This window comes from Protopterus annectens, chromosome 4.part1, assembly GCF_019279795.1.
Source record: "Protopterus annectens isolate FY-2018-M chromosome 4.part1, PAN1.0, whole genome shotgun sequence".
Lineage (NCBI taxonomy): Eukaryota > Metazoa > Chordata > Ceratodontiformes > Protopteridae > Protopterus > Protopterus annectens.
Window position 1 is genome coordinate 191,872,497 of NC_056734.1, and position 13,788 is coordinate 191,886,284.

The 13,788-nt window shown below is 34.9% G+C and overlaps 1 protein-coding gene across 1 annotated transcript in view; it reads left to right on the forward strand.

The window, feature by feature from the left end:
• Positions 1-13,788, forward strand: part of LOC122800812 (macrophage colony-stimulating factor 1 receptor-like) — an 875,741-nt gene that overhangs the window by 452,599 nt on the left and 409,354 nt on the right. Inside the window, exon 8 of the mRNA XM_044070092.1 lies at positions 10,366-10,550. Within this exon, the coding sequence (XP_043926027.1) occupies positions 10,366-10,550 (185 nt within the window). The remainder of the gene's footprint in view (positions 1-10,365; positions 10,551-13,788) is intronic.

Below are 13,788 nucleotides of genomic sequence, written 5' to 3' on the forward strand. Positions count from 1 at the left end.
ACTGCATTTCTAAGTATAGCTGTCATGGCTTAGTAGTTCAGTACCTTGACTATGGTGCATGGTATCCTGGATTCGAACCTGACCACTGCTTTTTATATTTTATGACTGTCTAGACAGGCTAGGGGGTGTGTCTGTGTAAAGGCAGTTTTGTTACAGCTTGCTCAACGTTGCCCGTCAGTTAGCTTGTTGGCGTGGTGCGCAGCTCCACGCAAATGGGTTACGCTGGTTTATGCTTCATTTGGCTGTCAGGACGCATATTACGCTCAGCTCAGCTAGGGGCACACAGTTTCAGAGTGTTAAACCACTGCTCACCTACGGGCACTCATTTTGCACCTGTTGAACCACTGCTCACCTTTGGGCACTCATTTTACATCTGTTAAACCACTGCTCACCTACGGGCTGATGCACTCACCTTGTTAAACTGTAGTTCAGCTATAGGCACATCTGGCATTTTTTATTATTTTGTTATCTCACATTTCTTCAAAATAAATGGCCTATTTCATTACATTTTACATAAAATATAATTTTATATGTGTACATATATGTCAGGGACTTGTTTTGTGCTTATTTCACTAAAAATAAAAATTGATGTTGTGGGGGCTCAAACCGTGACTGCCTGCTCTTCAGCCGACGTCTCTGCTGCTACGCTATTGCTTTTTGGCTTACTTTGCATAGTTAGTTCTTATATGCTTTTCCACTTACTGCTAACTGTGGCTGAGCTTCGGGCATGCCCGCGCAAACGAGTGCACTCATGGGCAAACATCTTTACAGTTAAAAAAAATATAACATGTTCATTTATATCATTTTATGTTCATAGTCTGTGGGGGCATGTGTTGTGTTGTGTTGTGTTTATTCACATTTCCATGTACTCTGTCGTGGGTGTTTACTTTGGGCACTTTTACTCTTCTGGGGCGTGTCCGTTTGCAGGGCTCGGCCTACGGACACGCCCCCTACTGTCTTCCACGGACCGTGTTAGCCTTAGGTGTGATTCAGCATGCCCTCATGCATATGCATGACATGCTGACGTCACACCGTTTAACTGCAGCCTCCGTGTAAGCCTTGTATCTCTTACATGGAGGCTTCGTGAATCCTGCCCTAAGTCTTCAATCAGCAACTCCCATCTTAAAAGGATGTAAGCTACCTGTCCTGCCACATCAGAGCAGACCATAAATCTTCTGAATGTAAAACAACTGGTCTGAAGCCCAAGTTCTTCAACCGAAGGCATAGAATAACAGTTACAATTTAATCAGGTTGCTAACAAGTAGTAATAAATGCAGCAGAATAAATGCAGTAAAGTAAGAAGAAACACAAATACAGTAAAAGTAGATGAAAAAAGTGCAATTTTTTTTATATAACAATAGAAAACGAGCAAACTGATTTAAACAAATTACCCTGCCCCTAGAGTGCAGGGGAACTCTCTCCAAAAAGGATGTCCTGTATTAGTCCTCAAGTTATACAAACAAAGCTAGATTCAGCATGCCTGAATCTAGTCTCTGCTACAGCAAACAAGGTGTACCAATTTCAGGAAGAAACAGTTCAAATAAGCAGGCACAATAATCCTTTCACCAGAAATTCCCAGCAAGAAACAGTTCAAATAAGCAGGCACAATAATCCTTTCACCAGAAATTCCCAGCTCAGAAGGCCAGAATCTAACCTGTCCTCCTACAAGACTGCAGACCACAAACCTTCGTAATGTAAAATAACTGGCCTGAAGCCCACGTGCTTAAACCAGAACTAATGCACTTTAGAATAACAGACACTGAGCCTTCAATCAGCAATTCCCAATTTAGGAAGATATAAGCTACCTGTCCTGCGACAACAGTGCAGACCACAAACCTTCCTAATGTAAAACAACTGGTCTGAAGCCCAAGTGCTTAAACCGAAAAGGTTAGAATAACAGTTACAATTTAAACAAACTACTACCAAGCAGTAATAAATGTTGTTGTTGTTGCAGCAGAATAAATACAGTTGAGTATTTTTAAGAAGAGCCAAAAGCAAAATAAAGTGCATTTTTTTTTTTTAAGTAAAGTGCAAGGAGAGGAAGGAGGAGCAGAAATTAAGAACCTAAGTGGGTTGGCCTTCTCAAATGTTCTCTCTGTATTAAGTAGAGTGAACACCAGACGGGGAGGGGTGTCCCAGATGAAATTTACAGTAGGGGCGGGCAACTGCAAAGCCACCAACTATAACAACTGTACAAGAATAGGGTGAGAGGGAGGGGGGAAAAAACAGTTTCAGGACAGATAAGAAACATAAAACAATGCTAGAAAATATATAAAATTATTCAGTCAGGCAAACAATAATTCAGTCAGGCAAAATTAAGACAATAATCCAAATAAACAGCCAGCACCTCAATTCGCACAGGAACAATATTTATTTTAGATCCACGATCATACCGGTTTCAGCATCAAGCTTTCTTCAGTGATGTTGACCAATAATGTCAACTCTTTATATATATATCCCAAAGTTAATTACATAATTAACCCATAATTATTAAGGACCTGGTTTAAAGCTGTACATCACAAATGTGAATATTATTAGTATATTAAATTTATAAATTAATACTTCGGATATCATTCAAAGGTATCAAACTAAAAAAATACATATATATATATATATATATATATATATATATATATATATATACACACACACACAAAAATATATATATTTATACTTATAAATGGTCATTCATACCTGGAGAAAACAACCCCCTAAGTCTAATAATCCATGTTTTTTCTTTTTTGTCAAGCAAACTATGCCAACCTGATCTATTAATCTGATCTCCCCTAATAGCATCAATAATTTGAAATTGAAATCTTGCTTTATTGTGGGACAAAACATGCTTATAAATGGCACTGGACAAATGTTTATTTCTGACATCACTTAGGTGTTCGGACATCCTAATCCTAAGTGGTCTAGATGTTTGTCCTATGTAGAAAGCACTACATGAACAAGTCACCAAATAGATAATCCAACTCGTACCACAGTTTCCAAAACATCTAATGTCAAATACTCTACTAACATTTTTACTAGAAAATTCTTTGGATTTTCTAATGTATCGACGAAAAGAACAATGTCCACATGGCAATGAACCCCTAATCTCCTCCCCTGTTAATGTATGTTGTATCCCACCCAACTTATATCTCCCTTGTTTATGCATATTCAAATAAGAGCCCAATGTACGACCTCTCCTAAAAGAAAATAAACAATTGGGCCCTAAAATTTTAGTTATCTCTGAATTAGCAAGTAATATATTCCAATTGTTATTAATGGCACTCTTAATGACATTAATATTTCTTCCAAATGTTGTAACAAGTCTGATGGGTGTCTCTACTGGAATATTCTTTTCTTTATATTCCAATAATTCTTCACGATTAAATTGTTCTACCCAATTAGACGCTAAGCTAATTTCTCCACATTTATATCCCCTAGTTATGAACCTATTTTTTAAATCTTTTTTTTATAATATTCATAACTTTCCTGGTTGGGACATATTCTTTTGATCTTTAAAAATTGGGACTTGGGGATATTTTTTATAATATGTTTTGGATGTAAGCTGCTTGCCTCCAAGAGGGTATTATATTGTGGATACTTTCTAAATATCTTGGAATCCAAAGTATGATCATTATTTCTTGTGACACAAACATCCAAATACTGAATCTGATTATATTGTACATTTAAGGTGAACTCAATCCCCCAAAGATTGTCATTCAAATATTGGATAAATTCCAATAAATATTCCTTGTCACACCTCCAAACAAGCCATCAATCGTCAAGGTATCTTCGTCATATATCTACCTCATCTAACAAGCTGGTCCAAGTGTGGATTGTTTTTCTTTTGTAGTGGTGATTCTGAGCCTCCATATTCATATAATAAGGGTTATTTTTTTTACAGTTTTTTGAAAAATGGATTTGACCACCATATTGAAAGGTTTATCTTCTGATAAGGATGATGTCCAAATTTTTGGTATTAATGAAGAAGGTATCCCTCTGAGTGATGGGATGATGAAAGACCCGGGGGATTCCTGTAAGGATTTGTTTGTTAAATTAACCAGGAAAATGACCCAACTTAGAAGTAGTGTGTGGCATCTAAGGCTTTTTAAGGCCTATAAGGCTAAGAACATTACACCGAGGGGGTTGAGAATTAAAATTCAACTGTTTGTTAATAGTCCGGATGAACAGTTAAATGAAGAATGGGTCAGGGCTCAACACACAGCCACTATGTTATTTGTGGATACTTTGATTTCTTTTTATGAAAGAAATATTGACTTTAATGGCATAGAAGTGAAAAAATTATGTGATGATATCAAACAATTTGAGGGAGAGAATATATACAAGTCCTGTTTGTCCAAACTTTCCAAAGATTTGATGGTAACAGAACACAGCTTAAAAAATAAAAAGTTGCAAAAATTCCAAAGAGATGTTTCAGACTATGTAGAGGGAAAACCAATTGGTACTAAGAAATATGTTAGGTTTAGGGAGGGGGATAGTGGACAAATGAGATTTAGAAAAAAGAGACCTAGGTCTATATTAAAGAAGTCTAAAATGGACATTAGTAGCACCTCAGGTGAAGAGTCTTCTACAATGGAAAAGGAACATGAGTTCACTCAGGAGTCCCCAGTACATAAGAAAACCAAAAATATGGACTGCCCTTTAGAGTTAAAAGACACAGGGGAGGTAGGAAACATAAACATAGACACCGCAAAGAATTTGGAAATGCTGTTGGATGTACTGATTCGGAAATAAATGAATATCCAAATGTACATAATATCTCTTCTGTGTCATTGAATGATATACAAATTAAAGTATTGAATAAAGGGCTTTCTTATGTTCCAGGGTTTTTTGTTAATGAATGTGATTTTGTGCAGGATGTTATGTCCTTTTGTAGACATGTTAATCTGAAATTGTTTTTTGGAAATAAGGATAATTCTTCTGGAACTACTGGTTTCCGATTTAAGAAATCCAATTTTCAACCACCAATGGATAAATACGTCACTATCTTTCAAGAAAAAGTAATTAAAGATTTGCATTTTAAACATAAAGAAGAGTTTATATTGGGTAACAACTTATCTAAGGTAGAATTTCAAGCTATCCAGGATTTAAGAAATAACTCCAACATTGTCATTACTAGAGCTGATAAAGGAGGAGCAGTGGTAGTGATGGATTTAGAACAGTATGTTTTGGAGGCACACACACAATTAAATAATAAAAAAATATTATATGTTGATGCCCCTAGACCCGACCAAGAAATTTAAGCAGGAGATTGATCAATTTTTGGATTTGGCAGTTGAGGAAGGAATTATTGATAAAAAAACTCAAATGCAATTGACAGTTATATATCCACTTAAACAGATTTTTTACTTGCTGCCAAATATTCACAAAAATTTGATGAAACCACCAGGCAGACCTATTGTCTCTGGTCGTGGTTCACTGACAGAACCACTGTCAGAATTTCTTACCTTGTACTTAAAACCTCTTTTAGTCCTAGTTAGATCTAGGTTAAAAGACACCACAGAATTTTTACAGATTATTGCAGATTCTCAGTTGGAGCCTGGTTGGTGGATGGGTACACTAGATGTTAAATCTTTGTATACCAGTATTCCACATTGGGCTGGGTTGCAAGCTGTTGAATATTGGTTAAATAGAAGTGGTTTCTACCAACCAGGCTTCAACACTTTACTAATCTGTATGGTGGAACAGGTATTGACTAAAAATGTGTTTTATTTCCACCATGAATGCCATTGGCAAACTCAAGGTACAGCAATGGGGGCATCCTTCACACCTATATATGCGGACTTGTTTATGGGTTATCTGGAAGAGTGTCTCATCTATGATAAAACTCATAACATATATATAGAGGAGTTAGATATATGGCGAAGATACCTTGACGATTGCTGGCTTGTTTGGAGGTGTGACACGGAATATTTATTGGAATTTATCCAAGATTTGAATGACAATGTTTGGGGGATTGAGTTCACCTTAAATGTACAATATAATTAGATTCAGTATTTGGATGTTTGTGTCAGAAGAAATAATGATCATACTTTGGATTCCAAGATATTTAGAACGTATCCACAATATAATACCCTATTGGAGGCAAGCAGCTTAGATCCAAAACATATTATAAAAAATATCCCCAAGTCCCAGTTTTTATGGATCAAAAGAATATGTTCCAACCAGGAAAGTTATGAATATTATAAAAAAGATTTAAAAAATAGATTCATAACTAGGGGATATAAATGTGGAGAAATTAGCTTAGTGTCTAATTGGGTAGAACAATTTAATCGTGAAGAATTATTGGAATATAAAGAAAAGAATATTCCAGTAGAGACACCCATCAGACTTGTTACAACATTTGGAAGAAATATTAATGTAATTAAGAGTGCCATTAATAACAATTGGAATATATTACTTTCTAATTCAGAGATAACTAAAATTTTAGGGCCCAATTGTTTATTTTCTTTTAGGAGAGGTCGTACATTGGGCTCTTGTTTTAATATGCATAAACAAGGGAGATATAAGTTGGGTGGGATACAATGTACATTAACAGGGGAGGAGCTTAGGGGTTCATTCCCATGTGGACATTGTTCTTTTTGTAGATACATTAGAAAATCCAAAGAATGTTCTAGTAAAAATGTTAGTAGAGTATTTGACATTAGATGTTTTGGAAACTGTGGTATGAGTTAGATTATCTATTTGGTGACTTGTTCATGTAGTGCTTTCTACATAGGACAAACATCTAGACCACTTAGGATTAGGATGTCCGAACACCTAAGTGATGTCAGAAATAAACATTTGTCCAGTGCCCTTTATAAGCATGTTTTGTCCCACAATAAAGCAAGATTACAATTTCAAATTATTGATACTATTAGGGGAGATCAGATTAATAGATCAGGTTGACATAGTTTGCTTGACAAAAAAGAAAAAACATGGATTATTAGACTTGGGGGTTTGTTTTCTCCAGGTATGAATGACCATTTATAAGTATAAATATATATATATTTTGTGTGTGTGTGTGTGTGTATATATATATATATATATATATATATATATATATATATATATATATATACATATATATATATATATATATATATATATATATATATATATGTATATATTTTTAGTTTGATACCTTTGAATGATATCCGAAGTATTCATTTATAAATTTAATATACTAATAATATTCACATTTGTGATGTACAGCTTTAAACCAGGTCCTTAATAATTATGGGTTAATTATGTAATTAACTTTGGGCTATATATATATAAAGAGTTGACATTATTGGTCAACATCACTGAAGAAGGCTTGATGCTGAAACCGGTATGATCGTGGATCTGAAATAAATATTGTTCCTGTGCGAATTGAGGTGCTGGCTGTTTATTTGGATTTTTGGTTTGCTTTTTGGCCGTTGCACTGGCCCGTCGTACGAGTTCAGCTGCTAAGATTAAGACAATGCAGTACTCTGAAAGGTTAAAATGCCAGGAAATATACTTATCAATCAGCAATATATTTCCAGATTGTTTGAGAATCACACCAGCTAGAACACCAGGAGTTTCCAACAGTGTATGCAAGAATTTACAAAACATGTCAATATGCTAATATAGACCCAATTCAACTAATACAGGAAAGAAAAGGAAACGTGATTTTAACACAACAACAGATAATTTATTTTATCAAAAGAAGGGGAATGAGTGAGCACAAAAGTGCGATCTCAATAATTTACAAATACAGTAAGGATTTAAGGCAGAGTACATGGGTAAGCAAATATTTCTAAATCATCCTAGATGCAAGGTTAAAATAACAGGATTTGCATAAGAAATCAAAGATAATTACATAAACTACTAGAGAACTACAGAAGTCCTAAAATTTTACCAGTGCAAAGCATAATCTCTCCCACTTTTCATGGAGTAAATACTCTTGTTTTAGTGGGTTGATTAAAAATCCAGTTAGATACTGAGGCTTTATATATTTGTATTAATATGAATATGCATGCTGAATTTCATTTTCTGTGAACTGTACTTTACATGACAAACATAGTTAATGTTAGATTGTTTTAAATGCTGTGTATAAATGAATTGGATCCAATTATCATTTTCAAAATAAAGGAACTCACACACATGAAAATAGATGGCCCCAAGTAATTTTTGTGTACCTCTTTAACATTTTATTTGACATTTATTTACTTGGGTAGTGTACTGATCATAGCGGAGCATTTACAGTCACAGCTTGGGTCAATATGTCGATAGACTTATTGATATGAACAATGTAATACAGATATACAAATCTATATTAACCTTTTTACATGGGACAATGACAGCCAAGTTATTAAGTATAGAAGAGCAAACAATGAGTATGTTATTAGATGAATTAATGTTGCACAGACTCTTCTTTGAGAATGTTCTTTGAATTTAGCTGAATTATAAGCATAGACTGGAAATTAAAGGACTTGTTGAATAGAAAAAAAACATATACATATAAAACATGGCTTAGTATAGTGAAAAGTATGTTATGCGACACTGCCAGGTCTCTAGACTGTGTTAAGACCTCTCTGTACAATTGCCTCTTTATTTGGCTGTTCTGAACGTGTGTAATAACTCAGTTACAGATACAGCATATTTGCCCTGCACATCTTTAATAAGTCATAGAGGCAGTATAGCAGCAACACAAAATGAATGCTACACCACCAGAGTCCAACTTGTCTGATGAAAATTGAATCTTAATGTACAGGGTATTCCAGATAATGTCTTACCAATGACCTATGCAAGATGATATTAACTTTATGTTTCCTACTTATGATGCCTCTTTGTATACAGGAGAGAACTCCTCCCGCCGTCTCTTCTGTTTTACCAGACTGCTTTCTTGTCCTTAGTACACATGATATAGGCATGCACTGACTTCTTTTTTCCTGTTGTTGCTTCGGAGTCTATTGTCACTGTATATCCCTTTCACAGGTTATGCCTTCTAGATGCATTATTCTTCTCTTTAGCCTGTTTCCCTATGTTCAAATTAATCACGCTAAAATGAATACCTTCTCAACATACTTTGAACAAATATCATTCCTCAAGCAGACTTATAAAAACATTCTTGCAGGGGGTAATGATCCCCTATATTCCTCTTAGTTATGTGTGCTGACTTTATGGTCACAAGGAGTGGAGTTAAAAATGAAACTGTAAAATCCTGCAGACAGCACTCTTGTTCAAACAGTGGTCGTGCTACATCTAAACCCCACACAGAAATAACAAAATAAAGCCAACCAGTACTAAGGATGTACAAATACAAGTTTCAATAAAAGAAAACCCTGCTAAAGCACAATAAACTAATAAAATCAACATCTTAAATTTGGCCAAACACCCAAAATGATGAGTACCAAAAAAAAAATCATGAGCACTGGTGAAGCCCAAAAGAGTTATGTAAAATCCACGAATACGTCATTCAGGTAAAGCGAATAATACAAAATCCGATAATAAAACTAAGAATCAATTGTTCAGTTATGACAAAACATGACTAAACAGTGCAGTAAATAAATATAAGCTATGCAATGCTCGATTATGGGGAACCTTTCTGAGCTGCATTTAAGTGGTGATGTTTTAATCATGTCTTCGGTCTTTCCAGTTCCCCTTTTGTGCCTTCTGTAGCTTTGGCTGTAGCATCTTTTTAGTACATCTTTGCATCAGGAGCAAATAGGTGTGTACTTCTTTTCAAACGCTCTTAAATGTCATTTATACAGATAACAAAAATACTCAGTCTCAGAAAAAAACCCGTAGGGTGCCCTGAGCTGCTAGCAGGCTTCGTTTATTATGGGCACTCAGCATCCTTTGATCTAGCCAAAGCTGTACCTTTGCTACCACTTTTCTACCCCCTCCAAGGGAAGTTATGGTAAAATCATCACACTACTACTTTTGGAAAAGTGAGATTGGAATACACAGTAAGACAGCTTTAACCAGTCTTCTACTTTGTTTTTCTGTTTTCCCTCTGTGCTTGCCAGAAATCAAGCTTCCATGATCAGTTTAGCTCATTTCCTCTCATTCTGGGTTACTTACCAGTATGGGTGGCAGACAACCAGAAGAGAGAAAAATGAAACCAAAAAACTGACTTGACAGATAAAAGCTATCCCTTTGTCCATGTCCCACTAGCCACTGGCACCAAATGAAGGTATCATTACAATGTGTGGTCACAGGAAGTAGAATTAGAAATGTTATGGAGGGCAGTTACAAGCAGTCCACCAACAGAAGAATAAGTGAAATTATATATATATCATACATGTGGAAAATGTTATCTCATGATTAGGAAAAAGAAAAACATTCTGCTTTAGAAAAAAAATAACCATAAATAAATAAACAAATATGCTTCCTGTTTTGCAGGTGTAATGGAAGTAAAGAACTGATCGATGGTAGTGAATCATACCAAACTTCAGATAGTACAAAGGATATATTTGGATCAATTGAAATGGAAAGTTACATCAATGCTGACAAAATGTCTGGTCATTTAATTCTAGAGTGTTCTGCTTCCAATGATGCTGGACAAGAGTATGATCATATAGTGCAAGGTAATGTGATTCTGTAGCTCCCACTCATTACTACATGCAATATTATTCTTTTGTAGAAATTGGCATTATAACTAACTAATATAAAATACATAAATGCATTACCCAAGGTTGCAACTGGTTCCTCTTCTAAGTTTTTATATATTTAAAAAGGGTTGGCATTGAGTAATTTGAGTAATTTGATATTCAGGTAACATTTTAGATGAGATTACCCTTCTTCTCCTGTTCCCTCAAAGATACAATTTTATGTGTTTAAAAATATAGTGGATGGCTTTGATTTACTTCACCTGTTTTATTTATTTTAGTTTTTATTAATTGAAACAATTATATGTCTTAGTTTCTTATCTTCATATAACTCTAAATGCACAAGAGTTTTTACATTTTTCTTTCTAAACATCATGTTAGTAACTATTGAACTAGTAAATAACTACAATATTGATATGTTCTCCATAAATATATTTATACTAGAGAGTCAATTATCCAAACTAATTGGGACCTAGGGTAGTCTGGATAATCAAACTGTTTGGATAATCAGACATACATTGAACTGGATAAAAAAAAACTTCTAAAAATCTTGATTTTCTGCACTTTTAAACCATTCAGTCACTCCAGTGGACAATAAGGAATAGTTTTTACACATGAGCATTCTACAAGCTCAAAAAACATGCACAAATGAATATATATGAAGTTTGCCTATTCAGAATTTATGATTTTCCTAAGCAAAAACTTTGGAAAGCTGTGTTCAGATAATTGGCACTTCGGATAACTGAGGTTCGGATAATCGACTCTTACTGTATTGTGTATAAAACATGAAAATTCACCAGTCGTTCATTAGATGTGGCACTGTTATATATTTTCAAAACTGCTGTTATTTTTGGCCAGAATTTGATTTTTTCATTTGATTTATTTTACCAGTTTATTATTCCAATTTCTTTATTATGGACTTCCTGAAGGAGCAATACAAATTCTGTATATTTAGGTTCTGCCCCTTTTTACCAGTCTTTCATTATTATTTTTCTTGCCATAACTAATAATGTCCAAAAAGGAGTAAATATTAACACTTACACCTGTTGATACTGGAATAATATATAAAGTCATATATTTTTTAAGCTTAAGGTTGTCTTTCCATACTGTTTGATGATATGCTTGTATTTGTTCCTGATACGTTTCAAGGTTTGTACATTCAACAAAAAATATGTTCCTAATCTGCATCTATATTTTCATTACATCTCCAGCATATACAACTTTTTTTTTTGTGATTCTAGCTCTTTTATATGGAGTATAAAAAAGTTCTTTTTAAGAATGTCCATGTATGCATTATCCAAAATAATGAGGCTGTAGTACACTTAATAGAACTTACATATTATTTTTTCTTTTGAAGTAAATTCCATTGTTAGTTTTTATGTGTTTATATCCAATTATCTACTAAATGTGAATTCTGTTCCTTTATCATTTATCTAAATTATGCAAAATAAATTTATTACTACTGCTTGTACACATCATCTTATTCACATACTTTAATAATTTTGGTATTTTTTAAGGTGGATTCTGAAATGCTTTGAGGTTTCCTAATCTGTATTTGCTTATGGCTTGTACAGTTTGTAAGTCCATAGGTTCATGCTAGGTGGTTGATCCAGTGGAGCATTTGTAGCCTAGCAAACAATCCAACCCATTTACCAAGACATGAATTAATACCAGACTCAATCTATTCTGGTCCCTTTCCTTAAGAGCTAGGGGCCACATTAGGGATATACTTATGAGTGCCTATCCAGCCATCCAAGTTACACATAAACAAGAGTCTATTCTTTCAAAGAAGTGCTCTCTGTTAAAGATATCCATCCCACAAACAAGTGCTGTTTATGTTCTGTTAGAAGTATAGGTCCCCTGAGCAGGTGTTTAGGGTGGTATTAGTTTTGTGGTTATGTAGGAGGTTAAAAAGTGACTATATTACATCACCGAATGTTTAAAAAAGCGAACGGTGATTAATCGACCCTATGTAAGCAAAAGCTTACAATATCGAACTGTCAGAACAGTGATTTTTTCAAAGGGAAAAAAATCGCTGTTCCAACAAAAAAAAAAAAAAGGAAAACACTTTATAACATTACATTAAGTGGGGGGCTTCACCCCTCACACCCCCCAATGTGGGGGACTGCACCCACCACACCCCCCTACTTAAATATGCCAACTCCAAGACCGCACTACAGTGCTGAAAATGGCAAAGTACCAAAGCGGCCAAGCAAATTCTTTGTCAGGGAAAGAATTCACTTACATATCGCTTCAATATTTTGCCATTTCAGTCTTTTATGTTCGACCAAGACGTATTCGAAAGAATGCGTCTTCAGTCTTCTAATAGGAACCCGGTTACAAAGGACCAGATCTCTCAAAGCTCTGTAGGCACGGCAGAGATCTCCTTTCAATAGTGAGGAAGAAACGGAAAATAGTGGCAGCATTTTAAGACAGTCAGAGTAAGTGAAAGGAAGACTTGCCTTTGAGTTTTTTTGGTAAGGAAATGCTGCAGTCTCTTGAGCTAGATCATATACATAGTTAAGTACATACAAAAGAGGGCATTATAATTTATTATTGGACTGATAAGGAAGAAACAGAGACAGACAATGATTTCCTTTGATCTAGAAGATATGCTCCTGGTGATTAATCTGGCTATATAAAAGTATTTCCTAACAACTGTGGTCAGAAGATGATCAAAGGATAGCTAATTGCCAATGAAGGTACCCAAGTCCCTAATGAGTGAATCAATTTTTAGAGAGGGTGTCACCTATGTGATAGGAGTAGGATTGCCCATGTTTGCCAAAAGACACAATGTTGCATTTTTTTGCATTTAGTTTGAGGCTGCGTTCCAAGCACAATTTGTTAGCATGGGTTACATTATTTTAGAGAATATGTAGGTCATCTGTGGTATTTATGTGAGCTCTGAATTTACAAGCATCAGGAAACTTTGTCAGCCACATGCTTTTGGTGTATGCTTTAACATTAGAGAAGTAGATACCAAAGAGGAGTGATTCCAGGAAAATTTAATGGAGAACACAGCTGGTAACCACTCAATTAGTTGATAGTGTACATGCAACACTAACAGACTGGGTTCTGTCTATAATCCAGTTTGCTAACTTGTGGGTAACATAGGGGTTTACACTTAATTGGATTAGCTTATAAGTGATGCCTGAGTATGGAATGGTATTGAAGGCTTTGCCCAAGTCTAGGTTTGCCATATGAACCAATCTGCCTG